The 22,239-nt window shown below is 40.8% G+C and overlaps 1 protein-coding gene across 2 annotated transcripts in view; it reads left to right on the forward strand.

The window, feature by feature from the left end:
• Window positions 1-22,239, forward strand: part of LOC137653963 (uncharacterized) — a 225,151-nt gene that overhangs the window by 36,266 nt on the left and 166,646 nt on the right. For both annotated transcript variants that reach the window (XM_068387600.1, XM_068387605.1), the window contains exon 2: window positions 7,174-7,347. In XM_068387600.1, coding sequence (XP_068243701.1) covers window positions 7,304-7,347 — 44 coding nt within the window. In that variant the 5' untranslated portion in view covers window positions 7,174-7,303. The remainder of the gene's footprint in view (window positions 1-7,173; window positions 7,348-22,239) is intronic.

Here is a 22,239-nt window from a genome sequence, read left to right on the forward strand (position 1 = left end):
TACCGGTAATGAAGGGAAAGCCACACCATATCCACCTTCTCCCTGATGCAGTCCCATACGCATGCCATACGCCAATTCCAATTCCCAAACATTGGGAGCAAGAGGTAAAAAAACAGCTGGACGACGATGTAAAACTGGGAATAATCCGCCCCGTTCCTACAGGAACTGCAACCGATTGGTGTGCGCGAATGGTGGTAGTGGCTAAAAGGAATGGAAACCCAAGAAGAACAGTGGATTACCAAAGGCTAAACAAATTTTGCAAAAGAGAAACTCATCACACTTTTGCCCCGTTCGACATGGCATCCGGTGTACCTGTACGTTCATACAAAACTGTAATAGATGCCTATTCTGGTTTCCACCAAGTGGAACTAGATGAAGAAAGTCGGCACCTGACTACCTTCATATCCCCTTGGGGTAGATACCAGTATTGTAGGACCCCAATGGGACATGTCTCTGCCTCGGATGCATACTCAAAGCGCTTTGATGATGTAATAGCGGACATTCCGAGAAAATCTAAATGTGTTGATGATGTTCTCCTTTATGATGATACTGTGGAAGGAGCGTTCTATCATACGATAAGTTTTTTGCAAGTATGTGAAGAGAACGGAGTTACCCTCAATCCTGAAAAATTTCAATTTTGCCAACGCGAGGTAGACTTTGTGGGTTATGAATTAGGTTGGGACAATTTCAAGCCAGGTGAGGAAAAGTTGTCTGCAATCAAGAACTTCCCAATGCCAAATCAACCAACCATCACTGACATAAGATCTTGGTTTGGCCTCGTAAACCAATTGGCCCCATTTGTTGCTACCTCTCAACTAATGGAACCCTTTCGAGACCTCCTAAAAAAGTCTACTAGTCGAAAGGTATACTGGGATGAAATGTTACAGGATGCGTTCGAAAAGACTAAAGAAATTTTATGCAATCTGATTGGGGATGGATTGGCCTACTATGATAAATCCAGGCGAACTGCAGTAATCACTGACTGGTCGCGTGATGGGATGGGATTTCTGGTGTTACAACAACATTGCAGTTGCGAAGAGGATAAAGTCCCATTTTGTTGCAAAGGGGGGTGGAAGCTTGCCCTCTGTGGAAGCAGACATTTAACCTCGGCAGAAGTTAATTATGCAGTCGTTGAAGGAGAGGCTTCCGCCGTGGTATGGTGCTTTCAAAAAGCTAGATTATTCTTACTGGGGTGTCCCAATATTATCCTTGTTACTGACCACCGTCCGCTAGTCAAAGTGTTTGGGGACAGAGAATTGAAAGACATTGCAAATCCTCGTTTGCTTCGATTAAAGGAAAAAACATTACAATACAGTTTCACAGTAAAATACATCCCTGGGAAGAAAAACTCAGCAGCCGATACTCTTTCGAGATACCCAGTAATCAGAAGCCCAATAAATGCGAGTGACCGTGAGATGGGGGAGGAAGTTGAGAATTCATGTGTTGCAGCACTGATGACGTCGCTGAGTGATGACGTCATAACCCTCGACTGGAATTCTGTTAAAAGGTCTGCTGAAAGCGATGTGGAATATCAGCTACTAAAGAGTATGGTAGCCGCAGGTTCTTGGCCGGTATCGAGAAATCTAGTCGACTCCAGCATAAAGCCGTATTTTAGTGTAAGGGATCGACTTGGCATCGTGGACGAACTGGTGGTGTATTCATACGATGACGGGCACATACGTCTGGCAATACCTGTGTCACTACGAGACCAAGTTGTCTCTAACCTACACTCAGGCCACCAAAGTTCTGATTCAATGATTCGTAGGGCACGACAGGCTGTGTATTGGCCTGGGATGGAGGGTCAACTGAAACTCAAGAGGATGCAGTGCAGAACATGTGACGTCATCGCTCCGTCCCAACAAAGGGAACCGCTATTGCCTACCCCACCCCCTGAATATCCTTTTCAACAAACGGTCACGGATATGTTTCAAATGTGTGGAAAACAATATCTGGTATATGCAGATAGGCTTACTGGTTGGCTGGAAATTGCCTTCTTTCCAAATGGTGCCACTTCTGCTAAGTTGATTCCCCTCTTCCGACGATACTTCATGCAGTGGGGCGCCCCGGAAGAAATCTCCCTCGATGGTGGCACCAATTTGGTAAGCACTGAGATGGCTAGTTTCCTACAGAAATGGGGGGTTAGGATGAGAATATCCTCAGCCCATTACCCCCAATCCAACGGAAGGGCAGAGGCAGCAGTACGGACAGCAAAGAGAACCATTCAAGATAACACAAGAAGCGACGGAAGCCTCGACACAGATAGTTTTGCAAGAGCCATTTTGCAATATAGAAATACGCCCCTAAGAGACATCGATAAATCGCCGGCACAGTTAGCCATGGGACGACAACTCAGGGACTCGGTCCCCATGATTAAAAGCTATCACAAGATAACAGAACAGTGGGCAGACATTATGATAGACAGAGAGGAGAAGATGGGTAAACACCTGAGAAATGTCAAGTTCCGTCATGATTCTAGTGCAAAGAGACTCCGCCCCTTGCAAGCGGGTACCACAGTAGCAGTGCAAAATGTCGTCTCTAAGGCCTGGGATCGTATTGCAAAAGTCGTTGAAATGAAAGGAGACCGCCAATATGTCATAAAACTAGATGGTAGTGGAAGAATATCAACGAGAAACAGAAAACATCTTCGGGAAATAAGAGTGCAGGATTTCCCCCCACCTACTCGTTCACTTTCCCCCGCTGACTCGTGTGCCGACCCCCAACCCAGAAGAGGGACCAGGAAAATAAATCCTCCGAGTTGGCATGAAGACTATATTTTATGATTTTTCAATTATGTACAATTTGGTTTCTCTTTAATTATGCACAATTTGATATTTTTTTTTTGTACTGAATATGTGACCAGTTTGTAATAATTTGATAATTTCATGCAACTAAATGTCGTCTTACTTTGCAATGAGCACGTAATCGCGCTCCACTTATATGATTTATGTTATCTTTTATATAACACCATTTTGTCATCAGTATGCCTTATACATCTCTTGCTGTATGATTACTTGATAAAGCCTCAATTTCATGAAAAATGTAATACATTTATTTTAGAGAGGGGATGTAGGATGTTTACATATAATGCACTTTGAAAGTTATTTGTATTCCCGCCATAATCTATTAAAGGCGGGAGATATTGAATCTGGGGCAGTCTCGCTGGAGCAAGCGTGCCCTCAACATTGTTATTGCATTGCTGCTCACCATGTATTGAATTGTGAATACATAACTATTGCACATTGCTCGTGTTTGAGTATACCCAACCTGCATACAAAAAGATTAAGAGCCTTGAAACATTTTGGGAAGAAAAGGATAGTAGGCTAAACAGAGAGAGAGAGAGAGAGAGAGAGAGAGAGAGAGAGAGAGAGAGAGAGAGAGAGAGAGAGAGAGTTGTGAGGGAAGGAGTATTGGGAGAGTGGGTGGGATGGGGAACATGGGGTAGAGAAGAGGGAGTGCTAGAGTGGAATTGGAAAGGTAGACCAGTTCTCTTAAAGATCGGTACTGTAACTGCAGAATTGCAATAGATTCTATGAAGCTTATCTGGTAGGTCCCGAGGGAGAGAGACTACAATGCGGGTCATAGAGAAGGTGTCACTCCATCCAGACCTTTTTTTTTTTTTTAATAAATCATTAACATTTTTATCTGCCGGCCCAAAAAAGCTCCTAAATAGACTTGGGTCGCTCCTCCTAAGGCAAAGGTCCATGCTTTTAAGCATTCTTGCCTACCCTGAGACCAAGCTCCCTGGGTGGGGTGGTTCTTATCCTCAGGACATGGGTGCAATTTCCTTCTGATAACCTAAGGATATCATCAGGTTTTTTTTCCCCAAATCTGTTTCTTTTCTTTGCTTCAGAAAGAGAATTGGAAGAAGATGAGGCTCATTGGTATTGTATGGATACCTATTTCTCCTAGGATAGGCCCATGCTTGAAGGGAGCTTGGAGCAGTCTTGCCCATCCTGGGACATGCGTCTATTACTGACCGAAGGAGTGCATCATAGAGTCCCTTAAGATTGTCTCTTTTCTATGCATTGCCAAGAGAGTGGGAGAGTTTCATGCTCTTCACTATATCAGAATTTCGAGGGATAGGGGTTCTGTCACCTTGATTTTCTCACAGACTGTGACAAACACCTAGTACCAGTCAGTCTCAAATACCAGTTCCGAAACATGTTGATACTAGCCTCCCTTTATGTTTACATGAAGAGGCCTGCACCAGACCACTGCACAGCTATTTGAAGAGGACTCGACACCTTGCGTGTGCATGCTGCAGCCTTTTCTTTAGTTCTAGCAGGAACAAAAAGGAAGTGTCCAGATGCAGTTCATATTTTCTTGAGGAGGCTGTTTGCTTGCAAATGCAACTTTGGTGAGTTTATATGTTAGGTATCTCAAGTAAGAACTCATAAGCCTAGCCCTTTCTTTTCGAGTTCATCTGTTGGTGTACTTTGAACTGACAGTTAGGTCAGAAGCCTTTTTCTCTGTACCTTTTGGACATTGCCCACCGTCCCATGGACCCCTCTTCCTTGGTCCTGACTTGACTGCTCATGTTGTGTAACATTACCAGCTCCTTCATGAGACTAATTATGCATCTTGTCCAAAGTAACACCTTGGGATAAGTAGTGAGGAGAGATAGATTAACTTTCTCTTTTTTCATTCTTTCTTGTTCTCATTTTGATATGATGGAAAGCAGAGGCACTGCATGCTGGTGAGTTACATGACAGTGCATCTTGCTTGCAGACTACATCTGCCAAGAAGCAACTACTCTGTCTTCTACATTACGGTGTACCTTTCGTGCAGACTATATCTGCCAAGAAACAACTCCTTCATTTTCCAAGCAAGGGGTAGTATGGGTTGGTAGCTTGCCAAATATTTCTTTCGCTATGCTGTTTGGAGACCGCTGTCATTAGGGTTTTCCGTGTCCTAGTACTGGGTTTCTATTAACCCAGTATTGGCAGAGGCCTTAACAGCTTCTACATCCCTATGATTAGCTGTTACAAGGTTGTTGGGTCACCTTCCTCTCTCATGTATGGGACCATTAAGGAGACATGTCCAGTAAAGAAAAGAATCTTCCAGTTTGTATATAGGTGACTTCCTCTCACTAATGAGTGAGTCTATATTTTAATGGACAAAAGGGTTGTATACTGTAGGAGCAAATAATTTTCTAAAAAGTATTTAATATTTTTTCTAGCCATGCAAACCTGAGTGCTTTGAATTACATATCCCACAGCCAACTCCTCTTTTTAGATGTAGGAAGAAAAGTGGCTATCCTGTGACAGACATGTGGGCGGGGCTGCCCCTCACGCCACCTGTCCTTGCCAACTACCGTACCTTATTAACGATTCAGTAGCCGTTCAACCTATGCTGAAGACATTAATTGTTTAAAGGACTCTGGTTTATAAAGCTATGAAAAATAAATTTCTGGCACGGTCAAGAAGATATCCAAAAATGCATTTTTTTCTGTTGCTTCTTCAGGTTATCAGGTGAGCTTATCCCTCAACCAGGGAGGTGGTTGCAGTCCTATGTCCGGTCAAAGCTTACAAAATCATGGATACTGGTTTCACTCTAGCCTTCAGGAAGAGACTGTCAGTTGTGCAAGTATTGAAGGAAGGAGTCTGGAAATACCCAAAGGCCTTCATCTCCTATTATCTGGAGTGTCACACAGTACTTGGATACCTTTATCCTAAGCCCTGTGGTGGCAGCACATGGGACAAGAAGCATCTTGTCTAACATAATGGTTATTGCACAAGTCCTCAGAATAAAAGTAGGTGACTGGGCTCTTCTATTCCTTCTTCTCCATCTTTTTTTTTTTTTTGGGGGGGGGGGGGGGGCAGCAATGCAACTGTTATTTGCAGAATCTGATGATGATGCAATTATGATAACCAAGAAACTGTAGTTTATCACTTTATCAGACAGGATCTATGGAAAAGTATCTCTCTCCATTCTCCTCTATCAAGGAAGAGAATAGGTGAATATATGCCAAACCTATTGCTTGTCTTGACCCCTGTATATATTCTGATAACATATCCCAAAAGGAACAAAGATTATTCAATTGATCAGGTACCAGACAAAGTGTAGGCACAGGACGAAACTAATACTTTTAGCATCCATACGTTTAGGCTGTTAGGAGGCCCAATATTTGGTTCTTAGTCTTTTATTAGAAGGATGATAGGTTTTTTTTTTTGCATAAAGATCCCAAAATTTAAAAGTAATTTGTATTTTTTTTTATCCATAAATCCAATTTAAACATGAGGCATTTAAGTTACACTTCCCACCTCAACCACCCCTCTCAGTCACAGAACAAATGTCAAAATGGACTCATCTAGCTGACTGAGAGTTGGCGGGCCTTCCCAACACTACCAGCCAGTACTTATAACTAATTTGGTAAAAATTCAATGGTTGTTTCAGCTTGTGCTGAAGTGATACTCCTTTTAAACACCTCAGGTTTGTAAAGCTAGGAAGAACAAAAACTTCTTAAATATGTTTTTTTTTTTTTGATAAAGAAATTGATATTTTTTAATATTACACTTCTTCTATTAACGTGCTTTGTCCCATTTTGTATGGAGTAATCACAGTTTCCTCCTTTTTGAAGGACTTTGCTTTAACTTTTGGCTAGTGTATGTTCATGTGTTGTACTAGTCACCAACATCCTTCCCTCCAGCAGCGAGGAGTCCTGGCGGGGTTAGGTCGACAGTTCGAGATGTGTGAGGTGTCTGCAATGTTTTTAGGTGTTTGAGTGGCTTTGTTTGTGTGTTTATTAGTCTGTAACACCCATTTACTTTAAGTAAACCTATCCATCAATTGTATACATAATCTCTGACTAGTCAGCTGCGGATTTAAACCCTCGCCACAGACTTCTACAAAGTCCGAGCTTGCTGTCCTAACCAACTTAGCCATCGAGTCTCTTTTAAGATTTAACTGAATGTTATATAATGTCCATTCTTCATCCCTACTGAAAAGTGGTTTTGTGCCTGTTCCTAGAAGGCTATATTTACTTAAATAGCATGAGATCAGAGAGTTAAGATAAAAAATATTTATTCCACTAATAGATCAAAAAGCTCGTGCTTCGCAGATTTTACCAATTTGGCCTACAGGGCATTACCAAAATTATAAGGTTTATTAAAATTGTAAGCTTTATCAAAATTTTAAGGTTCATTAAAGTTATGTTTTTATACTTTTTTTCAGGCGGAAGATTACCAAGTATTATAGTCAAGAGGATAAATTTTCAAGGAAAATATGATGCTTCAAAATTGTATCGCTGACCTCCAAAACTGAATTTGATAATCCAAAACCATTGTAATCTGGAATTGAGATCATGGGGAATCTTGACTCTACAATGCAGTTACCATCGGAGAACAGGTATAATACTTTCAAATTTGTTTTAGGCTATTAAATTGAGTTACTTTGATGTGATCTTAGGCAATTAGGTTACAAGTTGCTTTGACATTATCATTTTGAAAGCAGCTCATGGAGATTTGGTTTATCTTAAGGTGTAAACGTCATGCTTATTATCATGTGTTGGAAATGACTTTTAGGAAATTAAGAAAAAAAAAAAAGAATTCAATCACAGTTACTCTTCATTAAATATTTCTGCTTATAAAATTCAGTGTAGATATTTTCTATTTCAAGTTTGTGTAAGCTTTAAAGTTCTAATACATTTTACATTTCAGTTTCTAATGCCTAGGCTATACTGTTTTTTTTTTTTTTTTTTTTTTTTTAGATGTACAGTAGTGGTATTTAAGAGTAAATAACGCAACTTGCAAAGCAGGAGGATATTTCAGAAAAATTACATCAAATTAAATTGTTATAGAAAATAAATTTTGATGCAGAGAGCTGTTTGCTCCTAAGTGGATACTCTTTATCATTGGAAAATGGTTGGACATTGAATTTTGATGCGGTAGTGATTGTTATGTTAAACAAACTTGCTTTTCTGACTGATGGATTGGTTTTTATTTCATGTTTATTTTAAATTTTCAATAGTTAAATCTATGGAATGTTTTTTATCCAGTTGCTTAGTGTATAAAAAGGGAATTGGTCCAACATGAATACGAACCCATTTCCATTAATAGGATTATGACTTCAGCAAAGCTGTATTGGCCATTAAAATGTTAACGGGATAGTTATAACTATTGGCCGTTAGTGGGGAAGCCCTCCACGCTGGTCAGCCACATAGACACCAACTTCTGGCCCAATCCAAAGGTTGGCTGGTTATAGAGATAAGACTCTCGGCATTTCATATGATTTGCCTGCCACTATAGATTAGTGTGGGGATGACTGTATTCCTGTAAAGCTCTCAGTTCCAGCAAGATGTTTGACTTACATTTGGCCTCTAATAAATAATGGATACTATCTCTTTGGAGTTGGGTAGGTATTGGACATTTGGTTCTCAGCGCTCTTTGGTGTCATTGGTGGAGAAATTGATTCCATGAAAGGCTAATGGGATGTCTAGTAGGGTGTCAGGCAGTCTAAATTTCTCTTTCTTTAACCCCCAGAAAATGATTAACTTTGATACTGTTTCCCCTACCCCTGGACCTTCTGACAAGCCCCGCCAATATTGTTGACGAATTTTAACTAGGGAAAAATCTGTTGACTACCTAGCCACTTATAAAGGCCACTCCGCCAGAACTTATGCGTCCAGTGTTATCACACCTTTGTCCTATCTTCTTGAAAACCCCAAGGAGCTAAAAATATTGGCTGTCAAAATCAGAATTTTATTGATGAAATTAAATATTTCTATACTTACCTGATGTTTATGTTGCTTCTACTCGAAGCTGTGTTGACATCTACTCGGGAATAAAAATATCCCTTTCTCCTTGCAAAATGCCCCCTCCCCCCCCTCTGGGAACCATCACGCCATCTAATGGTTGATGGCCACTAACTACTGTAGTTGATGATACCACAGCTCAACCTTCAACTCTTCAGTTCTCAAGTAAAAAAATCCGATCATTAGTTTCATAATTTCAATAATCGGTGTGGGAGGAATGGAACATGTGTATGAACACCAGCTGAATATAAAAGGAATCAATTTTATTATTGAAATTTTGTTTATCATTTTATTAAACTTTCCTGATGTTCATATTGGTAATGCACACATTCTGATAAACTGAATTACTCATTATTGAATCTAAAGCCTTATTCTGACTTGAATCAAACTCGTTGTATGATATAGTGACTGAACTCTTTAACTAGATACAATATGTTATTTCAGGAAAGATGACCTTTGAAAGTCTAAATTCAGAAACCAATTAAGAAATTTTATTTTGTTTTATTCTTGTTATTATACAATTATACAGCTCTGTCGTGTGTCACCGCCTTTCCTCTCCAAAAAGGGTATGTGGCACATGTAATCTTACATCTGGTGAAAAAATAATTGGTTCTGAAATGAGCTATGGAATAGATATAAAATTTTATATAAGATATCTAACCCCGTTGGCTAAGGCATATTAGTTAGCTTTATAATCATCTTTGTAACAAACTTCTATTTCCGAAGAAATGGAAACATACAATAGTAATAAACATGCAATAGTAATGACAATAGCCAATCCAGGAAAGGATCCCAGTAATCCAGACAATTGCAGGCTAATTTCAGGGACCATTTGTGTTTGCAAACTACTAGAAAAAATGTAAATAATAGACTGAATTGTTGTTGATGTTTTAGTAAAATGTTATCAGCTTTATAATTTAGGTCACAAACAGAATGATCCACTTGGACTCTTTCACATTTGGAAAATTATGTACATAATGGTTCAAACGAAAATAAATTACAGTAACCTCCATATATATATATATATATATATATATATATATATATATATATATATATATATATATATATATATATATATATATATATATATTTAGAAGGCATACAATACGCCTTGGAGGTATTCACTACTGAAATCCTTACATCATAATGATTTGTAAGGACACCTTCCTATTTTCATAAGAAATTTTATTTGTGGAAGAACATTGCAGAGTCGTAAAGACGATATATATATTTAGAATATTTCAACCTGATCAGTGGTGTACCCCAAAATAGTGTTCTAAGTGGGACTTTCTGCATTGGCAATTAGTGACTTAATAGCTAAAATGCCCCAAGGAGTAAAAACTAGCTTTTATATGGATGACTTTGTAATATACTTTTCTTCAAATAATCGTTGTCACTTGCAAAGAATCTTAATAACACCGCTCAAAAATTAATAAATAAAAGTTTTTGAACTTTGTCTGTAAGGTTCAGACTTTCTGTAAAAAAAACTCGATTCTTTTTGTAAAAGTAGCAAATGGAAACAGAACCAAGGCATAAATCTCACATTGGGCAGCACCCAAATCCCATTTCAAGATAATGTAAAATTTCTGGGACTAATAGTACAGTGCAGTACAGTAGAGGTAGTTGGCTATATTAAAGAAAATGTAGTGTTATTTGTGGTGTTAGTCAACCGCACAAAGGCCGTGGTTAGTTGATTATGAGTTCAGTGAACCTAGGCCACCAATATATATATATATATATATATATATATATATATATATATATATATATATATATATATAATACTGTATGTATATATATACATATATATATATGTATATATATATATATATATATAATATATATATATATATATATATATATATATATATATATATATATATATATATATATATATATATATATATATATAGATTATTACAAGCTAAGCTACAACCTTAGTTGGAAAAGCAGGATGCTATAAGCCCAACGGCTCCAACAGGGAAAAATAGCCCACTGCGGAAAGGAAATAAGGAAATAAATAAACTACATGAGAAGTAATGAACAATTAAAATATAAGATTTTAAGAACAGTAACAACGTTAAAACAGATCTTTCATATATAAACTATCAAAGAGACTTATGTCAGCCTGTTCAACATAAAAACATTTGCTGCAGGTTTGAACTTTTGAAGTTCTGCCGATTCAACTACACCATTAAGAATATCATTCCAAAAATTGGTCATAGCTGGAATAAAACTTCTAGAATACTATATAGTACTTAGCTTCATGATTAAGAAGGTATGACTATTAAGATTAACTGCATTTCCCAGTATTACGAACAGGATAGTACTGTACAGGAAGGTCTTAATGTAAACGATGGTCAGAATTATGAAAATTCTTATGCAACAGGCATAGCGAACTAATTGAAAGATGGTGCCAGGTATTAATATCTAGATCAGGAATAAGAAATTCAATAGACCGAAAGTTTCAGTCCGACAACTTAAGATGAGTATCAGCAGTTGAAGACTAGGCATGAGAAAAATACTCGAAACAAGGTAAAATGAAAGAATTAAAGCATTTCTTCAAAATAGATTTATCACCGAAAATCTTACAAGACTTTTTCATTAAGCCAATTTTTTGTGCAATTGAAGATACAGAACTAATGTTTCTCAAAAGCAAATTTGCTGTCAAGAATCCCACCGAGTTAAAGAAATATTAACAATGTTTATATCCAGATGTTGAAAAGCAATTGTCCATGATCTACTTACAGTCATAATTTGCACCATGCACTAATGTTAGCTAGATCTCTATTAAGGGATTTAGCAACCCTAGATCTACATTCAGGAGATGGAATTGGTGCATAACGAGCTTGTTGTCTAGGCTAAACCACATATCATGGGTATATACTGTAGTATGAAAAATAATGGGACAAGAACACTACCCTGAGGAACACCAGACATCATATTCCTATACTCACTAAGTGCCCATCAACAACAACTCATTGCGATCTATTAATTAAAAATTCAACTGCTTGAGTTTGAAAACAAGGGTCACATGATTAACATGGTTAAAGGCAGCACTAAAATCAAGGCCAATCATACAAACTTTCTGACTACAATCAAGGCATTTCTGTACAGCACTGGAGATTGTAAGAAGTAAAAAACCGATTTTGAGTGGAGCGAAAGATCTATTTTTGGGTGAGATAGCCATGTCGTTCTGATGGAAGGTTCCTATAAGTAGCTAACTAGCGTATATTTGACTACAGTGATATTCCCAGAGAATTTACCTTTAGGTCTCCAGAATTCGAACTCCTGGCGCGAATATCCTTAAAATTTCTCCTAAGGATATCGCATAAATCAGGGGACGTATATCTTGATTCGACACATAGCAATGTTCACCCCGAATAGCGTTTTCACTTCGAAGGGGAAAGTGGCAAATTTTGAAGGGGAGCCAATATCAAGGTTACCCTTCCTCCCTTACTACTTTGAGTATCCAGATGGCATCATACATCGCCACCATGTTTATTCCTTGTAGCATTGAGCAAGGTGCTACAGATTTAGTAGTTTCAGGAGGGATCCTGCTAAGGCCTTTTCTAAGGAAAAGGAGGGCGGGTCCATCAGGACGACATGGCTATCTCACCCAAAAATAGATTTTTCTCCATTTTTGGGGCTCAGGCCATGTCGTCCTGATGGAAGGTTACCAGAGAATTATTTAGAAAGTACTGTATCTGCGGAATTTCCAAATGTGCCTTAACCTCAGGACAATTATTCCTTGGTCATCCAGACCATAGAGACATATGACGTTAGCGTTATACGTCATTACTGCTAATCATAAACCATGTTAGTGCTTCCTGCTCCCTGCAGGGAAGAGTCATACTAGACTTAGGAAAGAGTCTCGAGGTTTGCATATACCATATGAACAAACATAGCATCAAGAGCATACAGGTCTCGCTGTATGCGTAGCCAGGTAAAGTTTGTACTCGTATAAGAACAAAGGAATTAACTATACATCTTGTTTATATATACATATGCAGATTATTAAAGGAAAATAATACTCTAGCATATCTTTATTGAAATCAATTTTTGGGCGAAATAAGACGCTAATACACATCAAGTATTTATTGGTAATAAATAACCAGCAAAATCAACATACATAATATAATGTTAACATAATGTTAATAAATGCAATAAGAAACATGTTTTACAATCAAGACCAGAAAATGTTTATTTTACCTGAAAAGGAAAAAATGTTAGGGCCACAAAACACTGAAAATTTATTAAATTTTCTGATATGCATTTCTGTGATACTGATTGTCTCTTCACACTGTGTAAGAACACACAACACAAGTGTTGTCTCTATGTTTCTTCACCTTAATAACTAGAACAGTCCATAGTGTCACCTTGGTGACACTTATCTTAAAGTATTGCACTGTGAAGTGTCAACACCTTCACCCATACTTTGACAGTCCCAATCAACTCACTGTTCCTCGCAGCGCTAGACGACAGATTTTAGGACACTACCTGACGTCTCCACAAAGCGTTTCAACTCTTGCACTTGCTTCGCGTAGTGTTTGAAGAACACTCTGAAAGACTTCCATCCAGTGTATGAGCGAAGACGCTCAAAGTCCATGTATTGGAAGAATTTTAATGACGAAGCAATTTTTCTCGGATAATGACCTGCGGGTGTACTGTCAGGATCCACTCTGCGAATGAAATAGGTGATATTTGCCCTTAGTTGTTTAGGGATAGGTTTGACCCCGAGGTTTCTCCTTTAAAGAGCTGTCCTCCCCTGAAGTCTGAAGTTCTACGAAGATAGACCTTTAGACACTCCACTGGACACAGCGAGACATCTTCCTTCAGAGGGCAGATTCTCCAGGGGTACCTTTTGGTAGGTAGCTCGTTCTTGGCAAGAAATGTTGGGTCAGGAAAGAGATTCAGTTCTTCCACTTCTGTGAACTGAATATGGCCCTCATCTCTGGAAAGGCCCACTATTTCACTAACTCTAGCCCCTGAGGCTAGAGCAAACAAGAATATAACTTTAACTTTCAAGGTTAAGTCCTTCAGAGAGCAATCCTAATTGTTCACTGTTGAAGCAAAGTGTAGGACCTTATCCAAGGACCATGGAATGGGCTTCAGAGGGGCTGCAGGCCTAAGTCTAGTGCAAGCCTTAGGGATCTTGTTAAAGATTTCGTTTGACAAGTCTACTTGGAAGGCGTATAGCAGAGGTCTAGTCAAGGCTGATTTACACGTTGTTATCGTATTGGCTGCTAAACCTTGTTTATGAAGGTGGATAAAGAAGGATAAACACAAGTCTTTTGGTACTTTTGCCTTGATGAAAGCAACCCACTTCTTCCAAGATGACTCATATTGTCCTCTAGTAGACTTAGACTTATATTCTTCTAAGAAGTCTATACTGTCTCTCGAGATCCCAAACCTTTTCTTTACTGCTAAGGAGAGAAAATCATGAGATGAAGGTTTTGGATTTTCTGTGATGAAGCGAAGACAGTCGACTTCTGTACTTGTTGAGTCAGTACTGGGTACGGCAGAGGGACCAGCCTCAGCTTCAGTTCCAATACTAGAGGGAACCAATTGCTCTTTGGCCACTTGTGAGCCACTAGAGCTGCCGTTCCCTGAAAGGATCTCAGCTTATTGAGGACCTTCATTAAGAGGTTGGTTAGAGGGAACAGGTAAAGCCAGTTCCATTTGTTCCAGTCGAGGGACATGGCGTCCACCCCTTCCGCTAGAGGGTCCTCGTATGGGGCCACATAACGAGGTAGCTTCTTCTTGTCGCTCGTCGTGAAGAGGTCGATCTGCAATTCTGGTACTTGACGTAAGATGAAGGAAAATGATCCTGCATCTAGGGACCATTCTGACTCTATCGGCGTGAGCCTGGATAGAGCGTCCCCCGTCACATTGCGGAACCCTTGAAGGTGAACTGCTGATAAATGCCATCTCTTCTTTTCCGCTAGACGGAAGATGGCCAACATCACTTGGTTGATTTGGGGTGATCTCGAACCTTGACGATTCAAACATCTCACTATCACCTTGCTGTCCAAGATCAGTCTTATGTGGACTGAATGGCCTGGGGACAGTTTCTTCAGCATGAGAAAGACTGCCATGGCTTCCAAAACATTGATGTGGAAGGTCTTGAATAGAGAAGACCAAGTCCCTTGGACTTTTCGTTGGTGAGAGTGACCTCCCCAACCTTCCTTTGATGCGTCTGTATGGATGATGACTGAAGGTAGAGGTAGTTGCAAGGGCACAGACCTCTTCAGGTTCTTGGCCTTCGACCATGGCTTGAGAAGTGATTGTAGTTGAGTCGATATCGGTCTTCTTAGATCTCTTCGAGCATTTGATGCATATCTTCTCCAGACTCCTGATGCATCTTTTAGTTGTGCTCTTAGCACCGGGTCTGTCACTGATGCAAACTGAAGAGAACCCAGTACTATCTCCTGTTGGCGTCTTGATATCCTGTCGGATTTCAGTAGTCTCTTGACAGATCCCGCTATCTCTCTCCTCTTCCCTGGGGGAATGGAGAGACAGTGTGACTTTAAGTTCCAATGAATTCCTAGCCATTGAAACTCCTGAGCTGGAGATAATCGAGACTTCTTGACGTTGATCTTGAATCCCAGATGTTCCAGGAATTGGATCACTTTCTTGGATGCTTGCATGCACTCCGTCTCGGATGCTGCCCACACCAACCAATCATCCAGGTAGGCTACTACCTGGACACCTTCTAGGCATAGTTGTTGAACGACTGCAGTAGTCTCTTGACAGATCCCGCTATCTCTCTCCTCTTCCCTTGGGGAATGGAGAGACGGTGTGACTTTAAGTTCCAATGAATTCCTAGCCATTGAAACTCCTGAGCTGGAGATAATCGAGACTTCTTGACGTTGATCTTGAATCCCAGATGTTCCAGGAATTGGATCACTTTCTTGGATGCTTGCATGCACTCCGTCTCGGATGCTGCCCACACCAGCCAATCATCCAGGTAGGCTACTACCTGGACACCTTGTAGGCATAGTTGTTGAACGACTGCATCTGCAAGCTTTGTAAAAATCCTTGGGGCTATATTTAGTCCGAAGGGCGTGGCTCTGAAGACGTATTTCTTCTTCTGTAGCCTGAATCCTAGGTAGGAGGAGAGTGGGCGGTTGATTGGAATATGCCAATAGGCAGCTGCCATGTCTCTCGAGACTGAGACTGTGTATGCCATTTTGGGCAGCAGGGTCCTTGTGTGTTGAAGGGTTAACATCCTGAACTTGTTGTTTTCTATGAACTTCTTGAGTGACGTCAAGTCCAGAATGACTCTGAGTTTGTCTGAGTCCTTCTTGGGAACACAAAACAGCCTTCCTTGGAATTTGATGGACTTTGCCCTCCTTATCACCCATTTGCTCAAGAGTTCTTGGATGTATTCTTCCAGGAGGGGGGTGGAGTGTTGGAAGAATTGAGGAAATGATGGTGGGGCTGTCCTCCAGCTCCAACCTAGTCCGTTCTTGATTAGGCTGTGGGCCCATGGATCGAAGGTCCAGCAATCCTGAAATCTTTGGAGTCTTCCTCCTACCGGAAGCATCTCATTGCTTCGACTGTCCGGAGGACTTGCCTCCTTGACCGCGTCCTCCCTTACTCCCTCTTCCTCTTGGGGGGTATCTAGAAGAGCCCCTTTTCGACCCTCTACCTTTAGGACGAAAGGTAGTGGTCTGCCTCTCATACGCAGGATTAAATGCTGGTGACTGGGCAACCAGCTGCTGAGGTACCATCTGGTATGTTGGCTGGGTTTGTGCCACCATCTGGGGCACTGCGGTCATGGGAACTGCGGGAAGTTGTTGCTGCTGTTGTCTGACAGGGCGAGAGGGCAACCTGGGTCTTTTTGTCCTCCTCTTTTGTTGGGGACCCTCATCTTGGGAGGAATTCTTCTTCGCCGAGATGCCTCATTTCTGGAGAAGATTTCTATTCTCCATGGCGGCCTTGTCCACTACTTCTTTGACCACTTCACTCGGGAAGAGGTCTTTTCCCCAGATATTGGAGGCTATCAGCTTTCTAGGTTAGTGTTTCACTGCAGCTGAAGCAAACCTGAACTCCCTACATGCACGTCTGGCCTTAACGAAGCCATATAGGTCTTTGACCAGCGTAGCCAAATGTGATTTGGCCACGACCATCTTCATATCTGGGGATCTGTTGTCACTTGCCATTGCCTCCAAGCAAATCTGGAGGGACAGGGATGCAGCAAGTCTCTCCTTTGTCTCTTGCTCCCTTCGCAAAAGAAAGTCAGACAGCTTAGGGAGGTTTTCGCTGAATTGGCGTCCAGCAATATCCGCCTCCAACTTCCCGACTGAGAAGGTAAGGTGGATTTTCCTTCCAGTCCTTCTTGTCCGTAGGCAGGGCTAGGGACAAGGGTGTACACTCCTCGAGTGTAGGGCAAGGTTTACCTGCATCCACTGCCTTCATGACTGTCTTAAACCCCTTTGCTGTAAAGGGGAAGGCTAGTTTAGCTGGAGCAAGAAAAGAAAGGTGTTTCTTGCTAAGGGCTGACACTTTTGAATTAGTGAAGTCCTTTTTTTTCAGGCTACTTGCCAACAGAGCCTGAGCTTTTTCATGGTCAAGGACTATGACCTCTTTTGGTTCTGTCTCCTTCTTGGACACAGGTTCCGCTTTAAAGCGGACGAAGCAGTCTGGGTAAGACTTGAAGCTGGGCCAAAAGTTGACATCCTTTATGAGGACAGCCCCCAGTTTTTTTAAATGAGAATCTTTCCGTTGGTAATCGGCATGTATTCTGCATGCCTCCAAGGGTTCACATCAGAGCAAGAAGGAAGATCTTTCACGTTGAGTCTCCTCTGAGACCCACGGGACGCGGTGAGATGGTCCATCCTTCTCTTCAATTCAGCGTCCCTTTCTTCGTTCTGCTTACGAAGACTCTCCATCATAGCCATGAGACTAGCCAAAGCTTTACCCACGTCATCCAATGGAGGAGCAGAAGACGTAGAGGGTACTGGTTCTGGGGCCGGAACCGACGAAACGGACTCCGATTCGACGTCATCCTCTTCAGTCTCGGGAGCCAGTGTAGACTCCTCTTCTAGACCTTCCGCTAGAAGGTCTTTCTCAGTGTCCTCAGACACCTCCGACATCTTCTCATCTAGGTGGATGTCCTTCATTGCGTCAGAGACGTCCGTATCTACGGAAATCTGGACGCAAGGGATCGCAGGTTGAGGCTGGGGTATAACAGCATCCACAGTCGCCTTCGGGAACAGGTAGGCACGCATCCGTTCATTCGGAAGGTAAGGCCCCGTGGCATTCTTCTGAAAGCCATGAACCCATCTGCGCAGCTTACTCTGTGCTGCATCTCTTGACTCCACTGTCTTGGGGTCATCAAAATCCTCAGTAACCAAGGCCTTGCAAACATTGCAGTCCTGGGGGTCCCAGTACTTCGGAGGTCCCTTGGAGATGGAGCAGAGAGAATGAGCCCTGCACTCTACATGGCCACAGAAGTCCTTGCTCCTCACGCTGCAAAAGACTCTCAGGCACTTGGGATGGTCCTCCTGTAAAGAGAGGAAAACTAAATGAGTATGCAGTAGTTCATCTCACCTGATAAACTATATAAGTATTATTATTAATATTTTTGCATATTTATTGCATATAGCTTAGGGTAGACAAGCTAGAAAAGAATTAGGAAAGACACATACTTGTGTTTCCTGTCCAGCCAATTGCTGCGACCTCCCTCAAAATTAAAACCTAGAGTTTTCCTATTCAGGAAACCCAATGGAAGAATTCTAACCTGTAAGGATAGATAAGTGTAACTTAACACTGACTTTCCAAAGGTTTTAATAATGAGGGTAAATTGTAACTGATCATCTCTCAGTATGTGGAAAGAAATCTTTTCTTTCCATATATAATTGGTCTCAACAATAGACTGTGCATGGATACACAGGGTATGTTGGAAAATAACTACTGTATAATTTATACTATAGTTTTCTGTCTGCAGTATGATCTATACTGCAAATATACTGGCTACTGTAAAATCATAAACTGTAGTTTTAGCCGGCATGTTGCCGGCTAGGCTAGCACCTGGCGGCACAGTCCAGCCGGCGTCCTGCCGGCTGGGGTAGTGTCGGCGCACTGGTCCAGCCGGCGCCTTGCCGGCTGGGGTAGTGGCCAGCAACATCAACCCGGCCGGCATCTGCCGGCTAGGTTAGTACCCAGCGGCACTAGCCAATAGAGAGAGAAAGCAAGGAGTGAAGGGAACCTTATTAAATGTGTATTAACAATAAATAAGGGTGTAAGTACTCAGTCTTACTGCCTTCCTCCAGAAAGAGGGTTCAAATGGAAGGGGAGAATGTATCATTCAGGCTTCCACCTGAACACAAACCATTGCCGGTCTCTGCCGGCCACTGGTATGTGGATGGCAGTCCAAGAGAGGACTGAAGAACACTCTACAGTATAGGGGTCTCCCGCTGGCAGCCGTCCCAGCCGGCACAGCTTTTCCCGGAGCCTTGCGTCCATAAGGGAAAACTGAGCGACTGAGCCGCTGCATGTAGGAGCCCCGGCTGGCCCCACAACCTGCCGGCAAGCGGTGAGATTGTAGGACGACGGCCAAAGGGTTGCGATGGCTAGGCCATCACTAGAGGACAGAGGGGGGAGGGAAAAGGGTCCTGTATGAGGTGTGGAAGGAGCCGGCAGGGTTGCCGGTCCTACCTCACCCCCTAAGAAACTCTGTTTCAGTATCGGCGCCATCCTAGGCAGCAGAAGAATATCTATTCTTCAGCCTAGGGTCTGTGAGCACAGGAATAGTCTTGTAGACCACAGGGAGAAGGTGGCGGCATCATACAACCACTTCAAGTGCGGCCTAGGGAGGTCTAGCCTCCTATGCCGGCAGCCTAGTCCGGCAGGGGAATGACTATTCCCCCTGCCGGCCGGCCGCCAGCAAAAGACCATATACTCTGAGGTTCTGACTGAAACCCAAAGCCTAGTCAAGGCTGAGTGTCTACTCGAAGGCAAGACTAACTAGGGTTGTAGCTTAAGGCTACACTCAGAGGGAAGGAGGGATTACCCAGAAAAATCACCGAGCTATAGCGCTACACTTACAGGAATAAACATGGCGGCGATGTACGATGCCATCTGGATACTCAAAGTAGTAAGGGAGGAAGGGTAACCTTGATATCGGCTCCCCTTCAAAATTTCCACTTCCCCCCTCGAAGCGAAAACGCTATTCGGGGTGAAGATTGCTATGTGTCGTATCAAGATATACGTCCCCTGATTTATGCGATATCCTTAGGAGAAATTTTAAGGATATTCGCGCCAGGAGTTCGAATTCTGGAGACCTAAAGGTAAATTCTCTGGGAATATCACTGTAGTAAAATATACCCTAGGAAGCTACTTATAGGAACCTTCCATCAGGACAACATGGCCTGAGCCCAAAAAAGGCATTACATGCTCCAAGGCCTTTACGAAAACCAAATTGTAAACTATGGAACAGATGATTACCTTCAGCAAACCTATTTAGACATTTTGCCAAAAGACATTACAAAACCTTAGATGATATGAGAGTTTTGGAAGTTGGGCGGTAATCAGTTGGATTTAAGGTACCACAAACATTTACATAGTGGAGTAACATTACCAATTCTCCAACAAGTGCTAAAAGATCCTCTTCTTGCTAACTTGCGCAAAATGACAAAATAAGTTTGTACATGAGCTGTCGACTTGATTTTTAATGTTATCATCTCTGTTGGCTAATAGTATTTGATATAAAAAAATTATTACCCTATTATATACTTTTTTTCAAATTAATTCTTGGGTATTATATTTGGGAATCCATAGGATATCAACAATCAAACGCTTTCTCGAACAAATTTCACATGAATCCATTTTTATACTTCAGAATCTCCATGACAGTGAACCATGCCATCAGTTTTTCTGTCCCTTACTCTAGAATTTAAATTGCCATGATCAAGACTCCTTTCCCACAAACTCTTTTTTTTCATTCTTCTGACAAATGAACTTATTATTATTATTATTATTATTATTATTATTATTATTATTATTATTATTATTAGCAAAGCTATAACCCTAGTTGGAAAAACATGATGCTACCAGCCTAAGGGATCCATCAGGGAAAGTAGCCCTGTGAGAAAAGGAAATAAGGAAAAGATAGAATAGTGTGCCTAAGTGTACCCTAGACCAAGAGAACTAATCCAAGCTCATGGTACAGAGAGCTAGGAAATTTTTTCCTGACTCAGGAAATGTTCATAAAAGGCAAACATAGTTTATAGAGCAAAAAGCAAAAAGCCACAAGACTTGAGGTCATAATCAGGAAAGCAGAAAGATAAACAGAAATGCAATGTATAAACAGTAACAGAGAAGTATAAAAATGAGACAATTTAAAATATACAATAAAGTAAATTGAGTTTGATATAGCCTACTATAAAACAAGTCCTATGTTAAGCTGACTTACAGAGGATATTTGCAACTAAATATGAGTTTTTGAGGTTCATTCAACCGAACTTTGCCATTTGTAAGATAATTCCACAATTTGGTCACAGCGGGAATAAAAAACTGCCATAGTAAATTCCAGATATACTACTATGTGTAGTCTGGGTAGCTCTAAATAAGAATAGCTAATTTAGTACGAGTGCTAAAATGAAAATCTGGGGTAAGGAATTAAAGACACCAAGAGGGTTTTTTTTTTTTTTTTTTTCAGATTCAAAACGAATCAGCTGCAATGGTTCCAACAATAAAACATGTTAGAATGAAATAATAATTCAAAAAGAGCTCATAATATATGGTTATTATTATATCTTGATTATCCAGGGCCATACAAAGTTGAAATTTTTGACAGAAATTACTTATGCACTTTAGCTAGTGTTTGTGTATGTGTAACTTACTTTCAAAAGTCTCCCGACAATGGGAGGAAATCGTTTGTCAGAGGTCTCTAGTTTTACCATGACGGAATAAATAAATTGTTGCTTTTCTTACTACTTCTAAGGAAATGGGTGAAGCCTTGTCGAACCTCAGCTAAAGCTTAAAAATATTACAAATCGAGTTGCCATATTTCATACTGTGGAAGGGTTGGTGAGGAGGCCCGGGTTATTACCCCTTCCCCGAGCAATCTGACACAGGAATTTGGAAATAAGGAAGTCATTTGTATTTTATGGTTTGTAGAGAGAGGTTAAATGAAGATTCTTGATACATCTTGTAAAATATTGTATCATTGACTGAATTTAATTTGATAACTGACCTAATTCATTATTAATTTATTTGTGGTATCAGTAGAATCAAGTAGCTGTTGCTGTTGGAATGTTGATTAGTTACGAAAGTTTAGTATTAATAATAGATAATCAATGAAGGATACAGTAAATACTGATGACGGCATAACACTTTGAAGGCAATCAGAGTTTAATTGATTGAGATGAAAATTAGTTGTGTCGTGGTAAATGAGACCATTATTAAGCAAAACCTTTGAGAAATTTGCTTTATGGATAAATCTTATAAAAGTTTCATATTCTCAGAGCGACGTA

This window comes from Palaemon carinicauda, chromosome 1, assembly GCF_036898095.1.
Source record: "Palaemon carinicauda isolate YSFRI2023 chromosome 1, ASM3689809v2, whole genome shotgun sequence".
Lineage (NCBI taxonomy): Eukaryota > Metazoa > Arthropoda > Malacostraca > Decapoda > Palaemonidae > Palaemon > Palaemon carinicauda.